This window comes from Sceloporus occidentalis, unplaced genomic scaffold (assembly GCF_023333645.1).
Source record: "Sceloporus occidentalis isolate IW3139 unplaced genomic scaffold, rSceOcc1.0.p SCAF_5, whole genome shotgun sequence".
Classification (NCBI taxonomy): Eukaryota; Metazoa; Chordata; class Lepidosauria; order Squamata; family Phrynosomatidae; genus Sceloporus; species Sceloporus occidentalis.
This window is the reverse complement of record NW_028316985.1, coordinates 104,545,044-104,563,482: the sequence shown is the minus strand read 5'-3', so window position 1 is coordinate 104,563,482 and position 18,439 is coordinate 104,545,044. Positions and strand designations below refer to the sequence as shown.

Genomic DNA, 18,439 nt, shown 5'->3' with positions numbered 1-18,439 from the left:
ACTGTAATTGAATGTCACTCTAGGGGCCCATTCCCACTATGGTTTAAACCAGATCTTGTCAAATCATGATCCAGTTTAAACCACTATGGTGCCCACTTGGGAATCAATTTGGAATCAATTCCTAACCCACATCAAAAGGGAGCTGAGTTTTCCCGCTCCTTTTTGGGCTGAATCGATTTATTTGACAATAATCGATTCAGCCCAAAAAGGAGAACCCAGAGCAGATTGGAATCCACCCTGGCAGCCCCTCTCTGCCCTGGTCGTGCTTCCCTCCATCCATCCATCCTCCCGGCCATACCTCCTTCCTTTCTTCCTTCCTTCCCTTCCTCCTTCCTTCCTTCCCTCCTTCCTCTCCTCCTCCTCCTCCTCCTCCTTTCCTCCATACCTCCTGCCTGGGAGCCCAGCGGTGGCAGTGGCGGTGGAGAAGGCTGCTGACCAGGGCTCATTGAACATGCCTCTATCCTGGACGTCATTGGAGGATGGATGGAGGCATGCTGGATGGAGGCACATCCAATGAGCTGCAGCCCGCAGCCTTCTCTGCTGCCGCCACTGCCACGGTCCCCAGGCAGGGGGGAAGGAATAGGAGAGGAAGGAGGGAAGGAAGGAAGGAGGGAGGGAGGGAGGGAAGAGATATGGCTGGGAGGACGAAGCCTCTCTTGCCATCTCAAAAAAAAAAAAAAAAAAAAGCCTGTCAAAACAGGCATGTTGATTCCTGAACGGAATCCTGAAATCAGCGCAAACATAGTGGGAACCACCGTGTTTGCTGAACCAATTTCAGGATTCGGTTCAGGAATCGAATCTACAGGTAAATGGGAATGGGCCCTAGATGAAAACACCTAATTCTGATATATTTGGTACCTGGCTGAAATCTTGATGGTTGGTGTTGCTACATCAGTCAAGGTGGTGGATGTAGTGCTGGTGTAAAAACTATATGAATGCTCCAGTGGCAGAGGAAGACATAGAAAACAGTCTGCATCACCATCTGGAGAGGAAGTTGCTGCCTCCTGATTAGTTTATCATCACAATACCTGACTGTTGATTATTTTCAGCTATTTCTAAGGCCCTCATTCAAAAGGGGTTGCTAAGTTTAAAAATGAACCTAGTATTTCAGTGTGGTAATGTTGGGAGCCTATTAACAAGAGTTCTAGCTTTAAAAAAAGAGTATTAGTCTAGACTTTTCTTAAGGGCAAGAGTAGGGATTATAGAATTAATAACAGGATCACAATATTTGGAGTGAAAATAAATATGCTGGCAAGCCACTGTAACAGCAACTGCTCTAATACTTTGAATGCTTAAACAGATTTAACACTACACCTCTCTTTGGCCCATAAACCGATCATCACATCCCCTCTCTCAAATTGTACTTAATTGTCTTAACTCCCTTCCGACTTGCATTCTCTCATATTTCTATAAAACTACCTATATTCTACTGTTGCCCTCTTATCCATTATCTTATAAGGTTCAATGACTAGGCCCCAGAAGATTGTACAGAGTATGTGTATAACAAAGTTAACATGTGAACTCTGTAAGTTAAAATGGAGAAAAAGTATTTTTGATATCTGCTAGCATGTTACACTTTTGCTATGGCAAATCTGTTACAAGATCTTTATACCTACTACAAACCTAGAAACCACAGAAAAAGAGATTCCACCTAAACCTTAGGAAGAACTTCCTGACAGTAAGAGCTGTTCTACAGTGGAACATGCTCCCTCACAAGGTGGTGGAGTCTCCTTCTCTTTAAACAGAGGCTGGATGCCCATTTTTGGGGGGTGCTTAGATCATGAGTTCCTCCATGGCAGGGTTTTGGACTGGATGGCCCTTGTGGTTTCTTCCAACTCTATGATTCTATCTACCACAACAGACTCTTTCTTAGTCGCATTCCCCGACTAAGTTGTCCTATGGACCTCCTTCCTCCTCACTGGCAAGAGGACCGGCTAACTCGGGGCTTTTCTGTTTTTTATTGTAATGTTTTTTAATGGTGTGTAATGTTTTCAAAATGTTGTAAACCGCCCTGATCTGAGGAAGGGCGGTATATAAATAAAATTTTTATTATTATTTATTAAAAATGCACTACAAATCAGGAAAAGAACTGACAGAGTATAACTCCACAAAGTATGTAAGAACTGAAAAACTAGACAGTACTTGTCAAACTGCTGGAGGTCACTTGTCAGACTTAAGCTCCTGTAAATGTCTTACCCTTTCTAACTCAAAATCAGCAAAGACCATATCCTCAAAGCTAACTTTTCTTTCCTGTCAAGTTTTGGTTCAAATCACGAAGCTATTTTCTGGATACTAGATATAGAACATTCCCTTCTGCATTTTGTGGTTATGACAATGGAATGCAAGTTATTCAACTTATCCTTAACATAATTATTTCATATAATGTTTTCTTTCTGGTAAAGAGAAAGACTTTCTCTAGGATTAGTTTCCATTGAGTTAGTGAGGAAACAGAAGTGGTGCTACTGCCTGTGATATTTCTTAGAAAAGTCACATTTAAAGGAAACTAATTGAGAATAATCATGATTTGCGAAAGTGACAATCATGTCCTGGAGTCTCCAGGTTCAGCAATTGCTTAATTTCCTACAATTTATCCAGTTTCTGTACTTACCAACTTCCATACTGATCGCAAATGTTCACATATCCCACTTAATTGTTTTAATACTAGAAAATCAATGTCTTCTATTTACTTTTCTAAACCATGATTTTTACTACAAAGGGTATAGGCTTGCCTTAATAACTCTATTCAAGAGTAGTGTCCGGACGGAAAACACTTCCAGTAGAAACCTGAACTGTGCAAAAAGATGACAGGGTCCAGGCCCCAAAATTCCCACTCCCTTTGAGCACGGCAGGGTGGGGACTCCCACATCAGTAACAGTGAATTCACTCCAGATTAAAACTGACCTTTTAAAGGAGCTGTCCAGTGCACTAGACCTTGGCATCTTGGAATGCTCCTTTAACGTTCACATCAAATTACAGCAAATTTATCATGAAACCCCTCAGTTGCTGCCGCTGTTAAATAGGAAAGTCTGAAGGCTTATTTTGTGCATCTCTTTTCAGTGCACATCTTTCTTAACAACTGGGAGTCTACAAGCATCCACTTGTAGTACAAGTGGATGCCTGTAGACTATCAGAACTTTCTGCTTACCACAAAAATAGTGAATACATTAATGGGGAGGTTAGCATTGGACTAGTGTATATGGCCCCATGCACCCTGAGTTGATATTTCCTGTTCAAGGATAATACTGGTACAGAGATACTATTACAAAAGGCAGAGAAATCATACATTATTAATTTATTTTTTTCAAGGCCATAAGTATGTTAAACACTTATTTATTTTGTGTTTTGCAGTGTGCTAGCAAAGTGAATGGAGGTCTGTATGGGAGCACCAAAGACTACCCAGATGAAGCTATCCGTTTTGCTAGAAGCCATCCCTTGATGTATCAGCCTATTAAGCCTGTTCATAAGAGACCAGTTCTTGTGAAGACAGATGGAAAATACAAACTCAAACAAATAGCAGTAGACAGAGTAGAAGCAGAAGATGGACAATATGATGTCTTATTTATTGGAACAGGTAAATGACAAAGAAAGAGAGATTAAAGGCATTTTCCTCCTCCTCTTCCTTTCTGATTTAGGTCTAATCTAGACTGAAGAAATAAGACAGTTCGACACCATTTTAACTGTCATGGCTCCACCCCACGGAATCCTGGAATTTTTAATTTGTTGTAGCACCAGAGCTGTTTGACAGAGAAGGCTAAATATCTAAGGATTTCATACAGTTGGCCCTCCATATCCACAGATTCTTTATCCATGGCTTCAACCATCCACTGCTTGGAATTAAAAATAAATTCCAAACAGCAAACCTTAAATTTGTCATTTTATATAAGGGACACCATTTTACTATGGCACTGTGTTTAACAGGATTTGAACATCCATGCATTTTGGTATCCGGGTGGGGTCCTGGCACCAAACCCCAGTGGACACCAAGAGCTCACTGTATCATTGAGTCATAGCAGTTAAAACAGTGCCAAACTACATTCATTTTGCAGTGCAAATTAGTTTGAGCACTTGAAGAACTTTTGCATGTTCTCCCTTGGACTGCCTGTATTTAGGCCTTACAAGATGCCTTCAAACTGGTGCCAACTTTCTGCTTCCTACCAGCCAGTGCTTACTTGCAGTCTTTTTCCCTGTCATTCTCATAGCCCACTAGTCCAGATGTCTTTCCTTGGGATGGGCAGTACCATAACTGCATTCTCATGGCAATGCAGTAGCTGGCTCCCTTTGGATTCCTTTTCTCAATTTTACTTCCCCCCCCCCCTCAACTTTGCCCTATGTGACACTCCCAGGTTGGGGCATTTCTTTATATTTATTCTAGAACTCATCTCTTGCGAAGATACTTCTGCTAAAATAAGCTCAGTGACATAGGGCCCGAACAGACAGACCAAACTAAAGCTGCTTCGGGTCACTTTGGAGGTATACTGTTTAAATGATGCATGTGTCCTAAGAGGCTGGAAGCTGTGCCAAAGCCATGCTCCCGACCTAAGGACTGGAGTACAGCTTTGGCACAGCTTCTGACCTCTTAAAATGTGCATGTCATTTAAATGGCATACCTCCAAAGTGACCCGAAGCAGCTTTATTTTTGGCCTGTCTGTTCATGCCCACAGTTCATGAACTTTGAGGTTCACTGTTTCTCAACCATCTTAGAGCTGGGTGTAATGTCTGTTGCATTCAGATATTATCTGTATAATCTGTAAACCAGAAAAATCCCCAGTTCAAAAAGAGGGATGGAAGAAATATTTTAAAAATTCAAAGATCAAAGGACTTTTTTTTTCAAGTGTCAAGAAACCCTGACAAGAGGGATGCTGGACTGACAAGAACCTTTGCACTGCAGGATTTATTGTACCTCCCACCCCCCAAAAACTCACACATGGTTGTTTTGCACAGAAAACAGCATTGTCAACAGCAATTTTTTTTTTGAAGGAATAAAACCTGAACTGCAAATCAACTGCTCCATAGCTATACTCGCTGTAATGAAATACCCACGTGTATCACACATAGTAGTGTGGGAGAGAGAAGTCATGGCTGCTGCCTTCCCAGCTTTAGCAGATTTAAGGGGTATAACCAATGGAGGATATAATAAGTATTTGTAAATTTGGTTATCCTTGATGAGAAAGGGTTTCTCAGGATGTGTTGAAATATTATAACAGTGTGGACATATTTTTCACATTTGGGATTTTTTTGCAGAAACTTTGTCTCCATGATGAAGCATTGCATTTTTTTTTTTTTTTTTGCAAAATCCAAACTTTTACACAAAATACAGTGAGCGTTGTGCAAAAACATTTTTGCAAAATATCGTGGATGAGCACCTGAATCATCAGTTGTAACTATGATAACAGAGCTCCATGTCATAGTTACATCTCACTATGCCACCCTCCAAATTCCTACTTTTTCAGTGTGGCAGCAACCCATCCAAAGGGTTTCCCAGGTGCTGCAGCTTGGGGTGTGATGAAATGTTGGCTGCAACACTCTCCTAGTAGCCAGGTTCACCAAGAACAAGCAGTTGAAGAGATCTCTCAGGGTCCTCCACAATTGCTTGTCTCAATGTGCCCCATGACCAGGAGAGTACTGCAGATATCATTACCCCACGCCCCAATCTGCTATGTCTTGGAAACTCTTTGGTTGGGGTGCTGCCAAGCTGAAAAAGTATGCTTTGGTGTTATGTTCCATTATTAATAATAATAATTAATAATAATTTGTTTTATTTATATACCGCTATTCCAAAGATCATAGCGGTGAACAGCAAGTAAGCTAATTAGCAAGTAAGCTAATTTGCCCCCAACAGTCTGGGTACTCATTTTAGCGACCTCAGAAGGATGCAAGCCTGAGTCGAGCTTGGGCCCTTTTGCTGGTCTTGAACTCGCAACCTTGTGGTTTTGAGTGAATGGCTGCAGTACAGGCATTTAACCATTGCGCCACCAGGGCTCTTTAACTACTGTAAGTATGAATTCCCAGCCAATGATCCAGCCTAAAAATAAAAAAATACACAAAAGCTCTCATAATCTCATTCTGCATGAAGGGGAGGAAAAGTCTTCCTTCCTGCATGTTAGAATGCCTCTAATCCAGGAATGTAAGAACTTCCAGTGCCATATTTAATCCAATGTCCAGGATGCAAACAGGCCCTAGGCCAGTCTACATTCTCTTCACTGAACTCTTGTATACATGCATCCAATTATTTGCATGAGAGCCAGTGCTTTAAACTAAAAATTGGAAGTCACAAGTTCAGACTCATCCAAGAATCTTGCTACGTGCCCTTATAGTATATACAGCTAAGATACTATTCAGGGTTGTGATGAGGGTAAAATGGGAGGGGAAGAACTTGTATATTACAGTGTGCTCCTGTGCTAGGTAATCCAGAAGAGCTGGATAAAAATGCACCTTGAACAACTGAAGCTAACCGAGTATCTTTATCTTCAGCCATCTTAAGTCATTTATGTTTTCATATTTTAGACTGAAGGGAAGATAGATTTATTTGTCTTACACATTTTGTTTAGAGATAGCAGTTTTTAAAAAAAATGCTCATGCCTGACTGACAAATAAAAAATGGTTACCAGTACTAAGTTCTCTTTTATTATTGCTGTTGTTTTAAATTCACAGATAATGGGATTGTACTGAAAGTCATTACAATTTACAACCAAGAGACAGAATCGATGGAAGAAGTGATTCTTGAAGAGCTGCAAGTGTTCAAAGTAAGGTATTTTTTTCTCTCTGCCTTGTAACATTCATCTAAGAACAAAGAGTGCCATCCTGCATACATTTGAGGTAGCATAAAACTGAGGAAAATAGATTTTCTGCACACTTAAATGTACAGAGAATTTACAGCCATGACTATATTTTGCAAGACCTTGAATATGGGATGGAGGGGACTGGCAAAAAGCAGTAAAGGAAACCCCGTTTTCAATATATTCTTAATTTGGCTGATACATGAATTAATTAACTCAAATAACTTCCAAGTAGGCCCATGATAAACAGATTATTTTTCCATTTCTTTTGTACTTGAAATTTGATAATTTGATGTTGAATATGAGCCCTCTGATTCAAATACAATTCCTGATTAAGATTGTTAAGAGTTTAATTCTTCAAAAAATGCCAATGGTCCTTTAAAAATCATTGATTCCACTGTGTTCTCATTTCCCATTAGTTGCTAACAATCAAAGGGCAACCTTTCTAGTCCCTACTCATCCACATGCTTTATTCGTCTTCCTAGTGGCTTTTATTTCTTCAGAGATCCCTGTCAGCACTGCATGTGGAGAATGAATGCTGTCTACCAGTTAACTATCTTATGTCCAAGTTGATTTACAGACTCATTTCCCATAGTACTCAAGTCCCATAGCTCAACAGCTATGGTAGTATTTGTTATTTCCGACATCCAAATAATGCTAACCCAGTTGCTGAGGCAAACCTAAAGCATGGAATGTAGATATGACTCTTGAATAATCTAGTAGAGTACTGATAGAAAGCAAATGTGAGCATCCCTCCTGCACCTCTGCTCTTGCTTTCTCCTAGACTGCCTTTTAATTTTACATTTAAAAATGCCACGGTGCAATTGTGACAGCAGGAAAGACAATGTCCAGCTTTCAGGTACCATATGGCTCCTGAATATCAGGCTTTAAGGATTTACAGCATTATGGACAAGCTGACCACATATTCCTGTAATGATAGTGAATGCTCTTTAAACAGCTGAAGGTGGTTGCTTCCTTATCACTGAGATGGTAAATCCAGATTAAGGTATAGTCTAAACTTTAAACAAGCTATCAAAGATGCTGCAGGAAGAGTTCTCTGCCTTGCGTCAATTCATTTAAAAATCAGTTGAAAGCCAAGATGATTCACTACCCCACTGACACAGAAACCAATAGCTCTCTCTTAGAAAGGAAATTGATGACCAAACACAAAATAATGAGACCAGACAGAAGACACTAGATTAAACTAGAGCCGCATTATTTGACCTAAAACCTATTTAAACTAAACCTGGAGATAAGCAACAAAAGTGAGGTGGGGGGCAACCTGACATGGGTCCAACCGAGGTCCAGGTGTCATCCTGTGACCACTTCCCCAGCCTTCTCTTGGGTGAAACACCTGTTCCCGAGGGCAATCCAATATCATTGGTTTCTCCTCCGGTGGCTGTATACTGGAAGGTAAACTGAGGGCAACCCCCCAAGCCCCCCCAGCTTGTGGGGGAGGTTCCATATGCAGCCCCTTCACCAAAAGAGTGCCAAGGTGTACATCGCAGTCTGATATTTGGTATTTCCATGCAAATCTTCAAAGACAAAGGGTAGGTACAGCCATAAGAAATCTTTGTCTCCACATCCTCACAATCTATGGCCTGGCACCCTTTCTGGCTTCTGGTTATGGAGTCCATCAAACTGGGCTTTTCCTGGAGCATTTTCCAGATGCTCAGGCTCAGGCTCACAAAATATTAGAAACAAAACAAAATAAAATTTGATGATCCAAAATGTATCACTAGAGTGTTGGGAGGATGACAATAAACCAGCACTGATGAGAACCTTTGCAGGTCAGGACTGATACTGTACAAAATTCGCATATAGTTTTGTTGCACAAGAGAAAACTCCTCCAAGTAAATGTTTCTTTTCTGCATAAATCATGTGAAATTTGTGAGTCACAAAATGGGAATAATCTTCTAAAACTGTACAGTTTTCAGAGACTTTCTTGGAGTAGGAATAAAACTGCTAAAATTACTCATCATTTCGTTTTGGAATGAAATGAGTAAATTATTTCATGCCAAGGCCTTTCTGTCTTTAAAGCAATTTTAAAGTAAGAAAATTTTCTTTAAAGGAAGTAGGAAAAAAGTGACTTTCAGCTGAATTAAATTTGTTTCAAATTACTGCTGCTTCCTTTTTTTTTTTTTGAAAGCAGATTATTTATTATACTTGCATACCAGATGCAGGTTTTCCATGGCAGAGGGGGAAAAAAGCTATCCACCACTCTTCTCTCTTTGAAGACACACCTAAACTGAAGTACAAAGTAGACATAGCACATAGAAGCTCCTATGCATGTCCATCCAATTCCTGGTATTCTTTGTTCTAAAAAATAAGTGTGTTTAAGAAGGCTATTGCATGCATGCAGCAGGCTCATGTATAGATTCCAAATGGAGCAGCTCCATCACACATTCTTTAAATGTATTGGGAGGGAGGGAGGGAGGGAGGGAGGGAGGGAGGGAGGGAAGGGAGCATTAGACAATCCTTTACCAGATGTAGTTTTTTTACTGCCCAGTAAATGGCTGACTAGGAGCTTTAAGAAACAAGAGATTGATATTTCATGTGCGTGCATATTGAGCAATATGTGCAGAGCAAATACAAGTAACTCTTTTGTCTCCCCACTCTCCACCCACCTGCACTCAAATATGCATCTGTTTCACAGATATGATATAGTTCCTAGATCAAAGAAACATTTCTTTCCATCTAGGTGCCAGTTCCTGTTATATCTATGGAAATTTCTTCCAAAAGGGTGAGTGTTGTTCTTTGTGAAACATAACATGATTCCATGATGGAGTATGATCATGTATGACTATATGCGTACATTGGAACTGATATTGATTTGTGTCTGGTGCAGTTCTGGGGAACATATGACGTCTGGGTGTTGGGCTCCAACTCCCATCAGCCCCTGACAGCCTGGTCAATGGCAAGGGATGATGGTAGCGGTCAAACAGGTACAAAACAAGAAAGCTTTGAGGCCTAGTCCTCATTGAAGGCATAAACCCTTTCAGGACATTTCTGCATAAGGCTTTTAAACCATGATTTCTCTGGGAAAGAAGCATTTTTGATGATACTGATCACACAATGTGATCTCTGACACATAGCTGCCCTGTCCTCACCCATTTGTGATGGAAACCCGTAAATGACCTAGCAATTGCACAAGTCCCCAGGTGCAAAATGTCACTCCTGAGGCAGTTGCAATATCACAAAACATGTGGTGTCCCTGTCCCATCCACTCCCACCCGGCTATTCCCAAATCCCCTGATAACTTTTCTTTGTTTTTTTTCCTGTTTATTTTCTTTCTTTACTTTACTTTTAAAAGTAAAACCATAGCTGAGCTCTGGAATTGTGTAGGGAAGGGAAAAAATATCAACCCCCCCCCCCCCAAGGCATGCTGGTTTGGGTATCAGACAGGGAGACTGGGTTAAGGGAGCGGTCAGGAAGAGAGTGTGATGTGGGCAGCAGCCCTGGTCTTGCAGATGAGAAGAGGTATTCTGATGGTTGCTCTACAAGTGGTATGTCGCCATTTTATTATCAATTGGGAGGCCACTGCAAGAACAGGGCTTGTGTGGAAGAACCCTCAGATTGCAAGTGCTGGTGCACATGGGAAGATATTCCTAAAAACATTTTTCAGTATAGCAAACAAGTATCAAGTAGACGTCTGACCTATCTTTTTCTGCATATGCAAATATATGTCTATGTTTTCTTCCTATAGAGGAGCATTCAGTTAGATGAGCTCATTTGTCAGGAAAAAGACGATACTTTGTCTGAAAATACGCAAAGAAAGCTTTGCAAGTTGGAATGAATGACAGAGCCAGTCAGGGGAGTTTGCCATCACAGCTTTGAAAACTGTTCATGGGAAATGAATGAACATCTGATAAAGTGATACTGCTGAACTTCTAGGCATCCTACCCACTGCAGTATCTTCAGCTTACTCTGGCTTCAGCTTGTTCTCTAGTTGCTTGCTTCTCGGCTGGAATATTCTTCAGTTCTTGGGAAGCCTTTCACACCACACAGTTATAATAATAATAATAATAATAATAATAATAATAATATGATTTATTTGTATACCGCTTTTCCTACGATCAAAGCGGTTTACAGCATACATAGGCATATACAACAACAAAGCAAGTAACAAAGTTCAATACAACCATAACAGTAATGCAAAATACAATATTACAATAATACAGATAAAACACAGTTAATAAAAATAAAAAACCCATAGTACTAGCTGATACATGCATACACATACATCCAATATCCAACTCTCCCCCCCCCCAGCACACAACACAGTAGCAGAGAAGGATACAAACAATCAATCACTACAACTGTACAGCTAGCAGGAACCCAACCCATCTACCTCCAAGATGTTACACAACTGCAGAGTTGCGCAGACGCCGAGATGTTAATGTCCGTAGGCGGCATCTCTGGGACGGTGCGCAGTTGCGCAAGCAGATACCCGAATAGCACCGTGAATCCATTTGAACTGCCAAAGGTGCATCCTATGGAATCCTGCTACTTATAGTTTGGTGAAAATTAGAAGGGCTCCCTGCTTGAGAGTCCTAAAGGCCCCTCCCTAAACTTGAAATCCCAAGATTCCATAGGATGTTGCCATAGCAGTTAAAATGGAACCACAGTGCTATAGTGTGGAACGGTCCAATAAATAAAATTAGTCTCTAAATACTTTGCACCCTTGTGGCACAGTGGTTAAATGCTGGTACTGCAGCCAAAACGTTATAAGTTCAATCCTGCAGACCTCCAGGTTGACTCTGCCTTCCATCTTTTCGTAGGTTGATAAAATGAGTACCCAGCTTCTTGGGAGCAATTGGCTAACACACCGTAAACTAGAGAGTGCATAGCACTATAAAGTGATATAGAAATATAAGTGTTATTGCTAAGTGCTATTGCTAAATATTTTCTTTGGGAGCATTTGCCTTGTCAGGTAGCATCTCTTTTTTTGCCAATACTTTTTTTCCTTACCACCTCCAATTTTTTTTCCTGGTGCTTATATGCCTGCTGTTTTTTTCCTTTCATTATACAACGTGTGAGCATGCCATAAAATTACTTTGCTACAAAATATGTAGTGTGACTAAATATGCCATATAAAATAAATTTTCATGAGGTGATGTCTGGAATTTTAAATATCAACACACACTCATGCTCTCCTTCCCAATGGAACATTCAAATACATTATTCTCAACCTTCTCACCCATCACTATCACACGGATGGTTTCAAGCTGTTTCAAATGTTCAGAGCCATATTACTAGCAATTGCAAAATAAACAAGCAATCATCCCAGTCCATGAGTAAAATGGAGACTTGATGAAAATGCAGTTGTTGATGGGTTTAGCATGATTCACTGAAGAAACATGAGGGCTCAAGCACTTTCAAGCAAAATGAGGAGATTCAATAGACTATCTGCCTAATACATTGCTATTCCCACCTCATCTCACTTCTCTGGGCTCTGAAAATTTTCAGGAGCCCAACAGTATGTGTGCGCCTCCAAGTTGCCTGTCAACTTATGGTAACCCTATGCATTTCAGAGAGTTTTTGTAGGCAAGGAATACTCAGAGGTGGTTTTGCCAGTACATTAACCCTAGGGTTATTTGTAGCCTGGAAGCAACACATTAAATGTAATGTAATGCCATTACTCATCCCCTTTTGCTCTATTGTTTAAACATTTTACAAAGATAAGGCAAAGATTAGTGGACTTGTTTGTTTGTAGTTTTCAAAACAACTAGTGTTTATTCATTAATGTAAAAATATTAGTTTGGAAGAATTGGTCATTACTATTGATTTTTGTTATTTATATAGTGTTGATAGTAGCCATTGTGTTGTGATAATTGCTATGGTAACAAAATCACAAGGTACTCAAGAAAGTTAACCATCCACATGTAATGTTATAGTTTATAATAACAATTCCAAGCTATGCTTTTCTTTCCTTTGGAGATGTAGGTCACAAGAGCCTTATTGGCATTTGTAATATTTTTGTTTATTTGCAAATATCAGGAAGGATATGTATAATTAGAGACCTAGATTCCAAAGTCTGCTGTTCCTCCACACAAAATAGTAAGGGAGACAGATAGCATCCCAAAGTCTGTCTTATTGTTGTTATCTCAAGTCAACCTTGAGTCATGACAAACCTGTGGACAAGACACTTCCAAGAACTCCTGTCTTCCACTTCTCTACTCAGTTCCTGCAAGCTCATGCCCATGTTCGCCCTGTTTGAGTCCATCCATCTGGCATGCAGTCTTCCTCTCCTTATTCTCCCCCTACTTTCCCTAGTATCATTGTCTTTTCCAGTCATCAATGCCTTCTCATTATATGGTCAAAGTACGTCAGTCTCAGTTTAGTCATCTTGGCTTCTAAGGAGTTCTATGGCTCGATCTTTTCCAAGACAGTATCCTAAGTGCTCTTCTCCAGCACCATATTTCACATGAGTTGATTTTCCTTCTGTCTACTTCCTTTGTTATCCAGCTCTCACATCCATACATCCATACATGGTGATGAGGAATACTATGGCTCGGACAATTCTATCTTTTGTGCTCTGTTGCCTATCTTTACCCTTCAGGAATCCCTCTAATTCTTTCATAGCTGCCAACCCCATTCCTAATCTTCTTATTCTTGACTGCAGTCACCACTCTAATCTGTATTTGGTCCTAGGTACAGGAATTTTTTTAACTATTTCGATTTTCTTGTTGTCCAGCTTGCATTGATGTATCTCTTCTGTGGTCATAATTTTTGTTTTCTTTATGTTCAGCATTAATCCTTTCTTTGCACTTTCCTCTTTAACCTTCCTTAGTAACCTTTCCAAGTCTGTGATGTCTTCTGCTATTATTATGGTGTCATCCGCGTACCTTAGGTTGTTGATATTCCTTCCTCCTATCTTCACTCCTCCTTCTTCTGATTCTAGATCTGCTTGTCTTATGATGATTTTGGCATATAAGTTGAACAAGTAGGGTGATAGAATGCAGCCTTGTCTGACCCCTTTGCCATTGAGAACCACAGTGTTTCTCCAAATTCATTTCTGACAGTGGCCTCTTGTCCTTGGTCCAGATTTCTCATCAGGACTATCAAATATGGTGGCACTCCCATATCTTGAAGTGTGTTCCAAAGCTTTTCATGATCGATACAGTTGAATGCTTTGCTGTAGTCAATAAAACACATCCTGATTTTTTTAAACTTACTTTTAATTTAAAATTTCCAGAACTCAGTTCTCTCTGTGTACCTTAGTCTGCCTCAAACCTGCTCCACACACTGCTGCCTGAAGTGGGCCCCTTATTTTGCCTTATTGGAGTGTTAGCCCTGCATATCCAGAACACTCCTCAAAAATAGCCCTGTATCTATTGGAAACTATTGGAAAACTATTTGAAACTCTTCTTGGTCTCCACCTCCCTCTTGCAAACCCACACCTTTAAAGTTAGCTTTCTGGTTGAGGAAAGTAATACGACTCTAAGACAAACTGATTCCTTAAATGAGCAAAGTTTCTCAGTCATGTTCTACCACCCCTAAGTGACCTTAGACAAGTCACATTCTCTCAACCTCAGAGGATGGGAATGACAAGCCTCCTCGGAACAAATCTTGCCAACAAAACCCCATGATAGGTTCGTCATAGGGCCACCATAGGTCAGAAATAACTTGAAATCACACAGTAAGAACATGGATGGATGGATAGATAGATAGATAGATAGATAGATAGATAGATTCATGTTTCCTACTGTTAGATGGGTGAGTCTGTCAAGTTTGATATAATCAATATCCTCTTTTTTCTACCACAAAGTTCATTCTTTCTTAGATGTGCATCAGACAGCAAACTGCCTCAAGAAATTTGTATATATTTTCATTGGCATTTTCATTGACATTTTTCAAAATGAACATATTATCAGTATGCATTTCTTAAATGTATGCATTTTATATATATTTTAAAGCACTTTAAACAGACACATTTTTATCCGCACATTCCAAATGTATGAGAAACAAAATTGTATACATCTCTCTCTCAATATGCTAGAAATGAATGCTTTTCACCCCTGAGATGTGTTTCCAAGAAGGGGTGAAATCAGTATTTCCACATTAAGATATGAACGGAACAAGTTCTCATGCAAATTTCTTGCCTACTCTTACCACTTTGATGGAAGTAGTGGGTTATATATGAGGTGTGGCAAGATACACAAGGAGACTTGCTTAACAGAGCCCTACAACTGGTTTGAAATATTGGTGTGTTTTTCCCCTACAGCAACAAATTTATGTTGGTGCAGAATCTGCTGTTGCCCAATTAAAGTTCCATCAGTGTGACATGTATGGGACAGCCTGCGCTGACTGCTGCCTAGCAAGAGATCCTTACTGTGCTTGGGATGGGATCTCCTGTTCCAGATATTACCCAACAGGAACACAAGCGAAGAGGTGAGAATCCTCCTAACTTGCATGGAAAACTATATGGCCCACTACTTTTTCTGCATGGGACTGAACTGATTTAACTTTTTACAGAATAAAAAAGTATCAACCTCTCTGAAGGCCTGCAATCAGAGGCTTGACAGCCACATATTACAGATGTTCTGGGTCCTCCACTGAACAGGGGATGCCTACAAGATCCCCTCCAATTTTATTATTCTAAATCAGTTACATAAGAAAATTGAATTAAACATGTAAAGATACAGTGCTTTACTGAATATTTGATTTTGATCTTCTTGGTTGTACAGTCAGATGTGCTGCATTGATTTTTCCCCCTCTTGTTTTCTTTTAAACATCTTTCAGGATAAGCACAGTGAATAATAAATGTTTAAAGTGTGTTTGCTCACATAAAGAAAAAACACAGTGTTGCCAATGTGCACTGGCTCTCTTGAAATTTCTTTAGGCATTGAACCATGTAGTAGTTCTGACTGTAGAAGAATGAAAATCAAAAACAAATATTCGTTGCAGAGTGGAAAACACCAGGATAGAAAAAGAGAACAAGTTCTCTTGAGCCCACCTTCAAATCTAGAAACTGAAGGCCAAGTACATCCAAAAAGCATCATAGAGGAAAGCAGCTATATAGCATAGTATCCTTATAATGTTTTATAGATCCTCTCCTTCTGTTGTGATATGTGGAAAGACGTGAGTAAAATTCATTTTTTTTAACCTGAGTAAGTCCTAGAGATGAAGGAAGATTAGAAAAGATGCTGTTTTGAAAACAACTTACCAATGTAATCACTTCGCTTACATGTTTGTCATCACTGTTTGCTTTGTGTTGTCAAGTCAGCTCTAACTTATGACAACCCTGTGAATGAAAGTCCTCCAGGAGGCCCTGTTACCAACAGCCCTGTTCAAATCTCACAAACCTGGGGCAGGTGTGGTTTTCTAGATTGAATTAATCCACCTGTAATGTAGTCTTATTCTTTTACAAGAGAAGCATTATCATCCTTTTCAATGAGTCGTGCCATATCCAACTTAGTCATTTTGACTTCTAGTGAGGATTCAGGCTGATTTTGCTTCTCAGATCCAATTATTGTTCTTCCTGTCAGTCCACAGTATATATAGAACTCTTCTCCAGAACCACATCTCAAGTGAGTTAATTTTTCCCTCAGCAGCTCTCTTCATGCTCCATACATAGAAACTGGAAATAATATGGCATGGATGATTCAATGATATATCCTTACATTTAGGTATCTTACCTAGTCTTTTTTTTCATAGCTGCCCATCCAAGTGTTAGTTTTCTTCAGATTTCTTTTGTCTATAGTCTCTATTTTTAGGTATAGAAATTTTAACAGTTTCAGTCATTATCGCACACTTTAAAAACTATGTAGGTCCTCTGTGATCATTAATTTTATTTTCTTAACATTCAGCTGTAACCCTGCTCTTTGCACTTTCTTCATTACCTTTCATCAAGTCTTTGCTATCTTCTGCTAGTAACATGGTGTCATCTGCCTATCACACCTCCTTCCTCCAAGTCAAATCTTGCTTTCCATATGAAGTATACATCTGGGGGGGGGGGGGGGGGCTGAAAAAGGATTTCCTAAACATTTCTGCATTTGTTGTCACATTCTGTAAGCATGATTCATGAAAATGCTTCTTACAGAATAACTTCAGGTTATTCCTATATTTAAAGCAAACAGAATTTGGCTCTTGCACATGGAAGTGATTTAATAATGGATTTTAGCAAATGTCAAATTGTTCCCCATTGTATGTGCATTAATTGGATAGTATGGTTTTTTTTTATTTCAGATTAGATGCTCATTTAATCATACTTTTTATGTAAAATGAATCCAGTGTGCAGGTTGATGACATGGCCAACACTTTCATGACAATATTGCTTTCAGCAATGAGTCCGTCCTTCCTTCAAACCCAGCAATGAGTAACAGCTTTCTTGAATAAAAAAATATGTTGGTTTAGTTCTTTAAAAAGAAAGAGTGTGTTGTGCGCACAGTAGGTTACTTCAGTTCAGCCCATTTGTTCTTCACCACCACAGGATATTTTTTTTTCTCAACTTAACCTACTTGGATGTGAAAGTAACAACAATAAGACTTGTAAAGTACTTTACACTTGTACTGAAGGCTGAGAACTTAGAACAGCCATTTTTAATTTATCAGTTTCCCCCAAAAAATCAATGAAAAATAGTTACACATATCTATCTGATAAGATTATTAACTTAGTCTGAAGCCACAGAGAGCAATTGTATCTTGCAGAATGTACTGTATACTACATTGCCACTAAAGACATCAATTGATTTTACATAAGGATACCACATAGTCCATAAATTTAAGAGTGTCCTTGCAAATGTTCTGAGGACCTTAGATGGACAGTTCCCTCCATTAAGTGAATCATAACCTAGGTCTTATCAAGAGGGCATACCTGTGCTTGGGTTACATAATTCAAAATATGTGGAGAGATATGTCACATGTGAGAGTTTATCATCATTGTTGTTGTCATTGTCATTATCATCAACAAACTACAACAACAAGAGCCTGTCTCTGTACATAAATGAAAGTATTTAAAAACCACACATTTTTTGAAGGCTATGCATAATTCAGAACTCATCTGCACAAATGATGAACATTATTGTTTTGTGCAGAAAACAGCATTTGCTTAGAAAATAATATTTCAGTACAAAAACATTAATGCCTGGGTAGAAAATGCTGTTTTCTGTGCAAACCATCCACATGCAAATTTTGCAGAGAATAAATGCTGACCTGCAAAAATTCTTGTCAGTCTAGGGTTCTTCTCATAAGGTTTGCTCAACACACATAAAACATGTTTTTTAAAAAAACAGTTTTTGAATATTATGGAATATTCTTCCTATCCCATACTTTAAATTCTAAAAATGAATTCTAAAACAAAATCCAGCTGCTTTCCTTCCTGATAACACCTAGAACAAAATCTTTAGGTGTGGTAGCTTCCCATTGGCGAAGGCTGCTGATATAGGCAAGATACAACAGAAACTTGAATATCTAAATTTTTTAAATTATTTCTCTTTTCCTTAGACGTTTCCGAAGACAAGATGTCCGTCACGGAAATGCAGCCCAGCAGTGCTTTGGCCAGCAGTTTCTTGGTAATTTTCACACTATACATTTGCATGCTACACTAAGATGTTTGTGTCTGTATTTGTGTGAATGGTGTGTCTGTACATGAGTTAATACAATGTGAAAAGGAAGTATTCCTACGCGGGGAGGGGGGAGGAGGAGCATTTGAGAGGGAAT

General features: G+C 39.4%; 1 protein-coding gene across 2 annotated transcripts in view; it reads left to right on the top strand.

The window, feature by feature from the left end:
* Positions 1 to 18,439, top strand: part of LOC149312619 (semaphorin-3E) — a 208,306-nt gene that overhangs the window by 180,339 nt on the left and 9,528 nt on the right. For both annotated transcript variants that reach the window (XM_089525013.1, XM_089525012.1), the window contains exons 11-15: positions 3,349 to 3,571; positions 6,652 to 6,743; positions 9,478 to 9,519; positions 15,004 to 15,170; positions 18,224 to 18,291. In XM_089525013.1, coding sequence (XP_089381139.1) covers positions 3,349 to 3,571; positions 6,652 to 6,743; positions 9,478 to 9,519; positions 15,004 to 15,170; positions 18,224 to 18,291 — 592 coding nt within the window. The remainder of the gene's footprint in view (positions 1 to 3,348; positions 3,572 to 6,651; positions 6,744 to 9,477; positions 9,520 to 15,003; positions 15,171 to 18,223; positions 18,292 to 18,439) is intronic.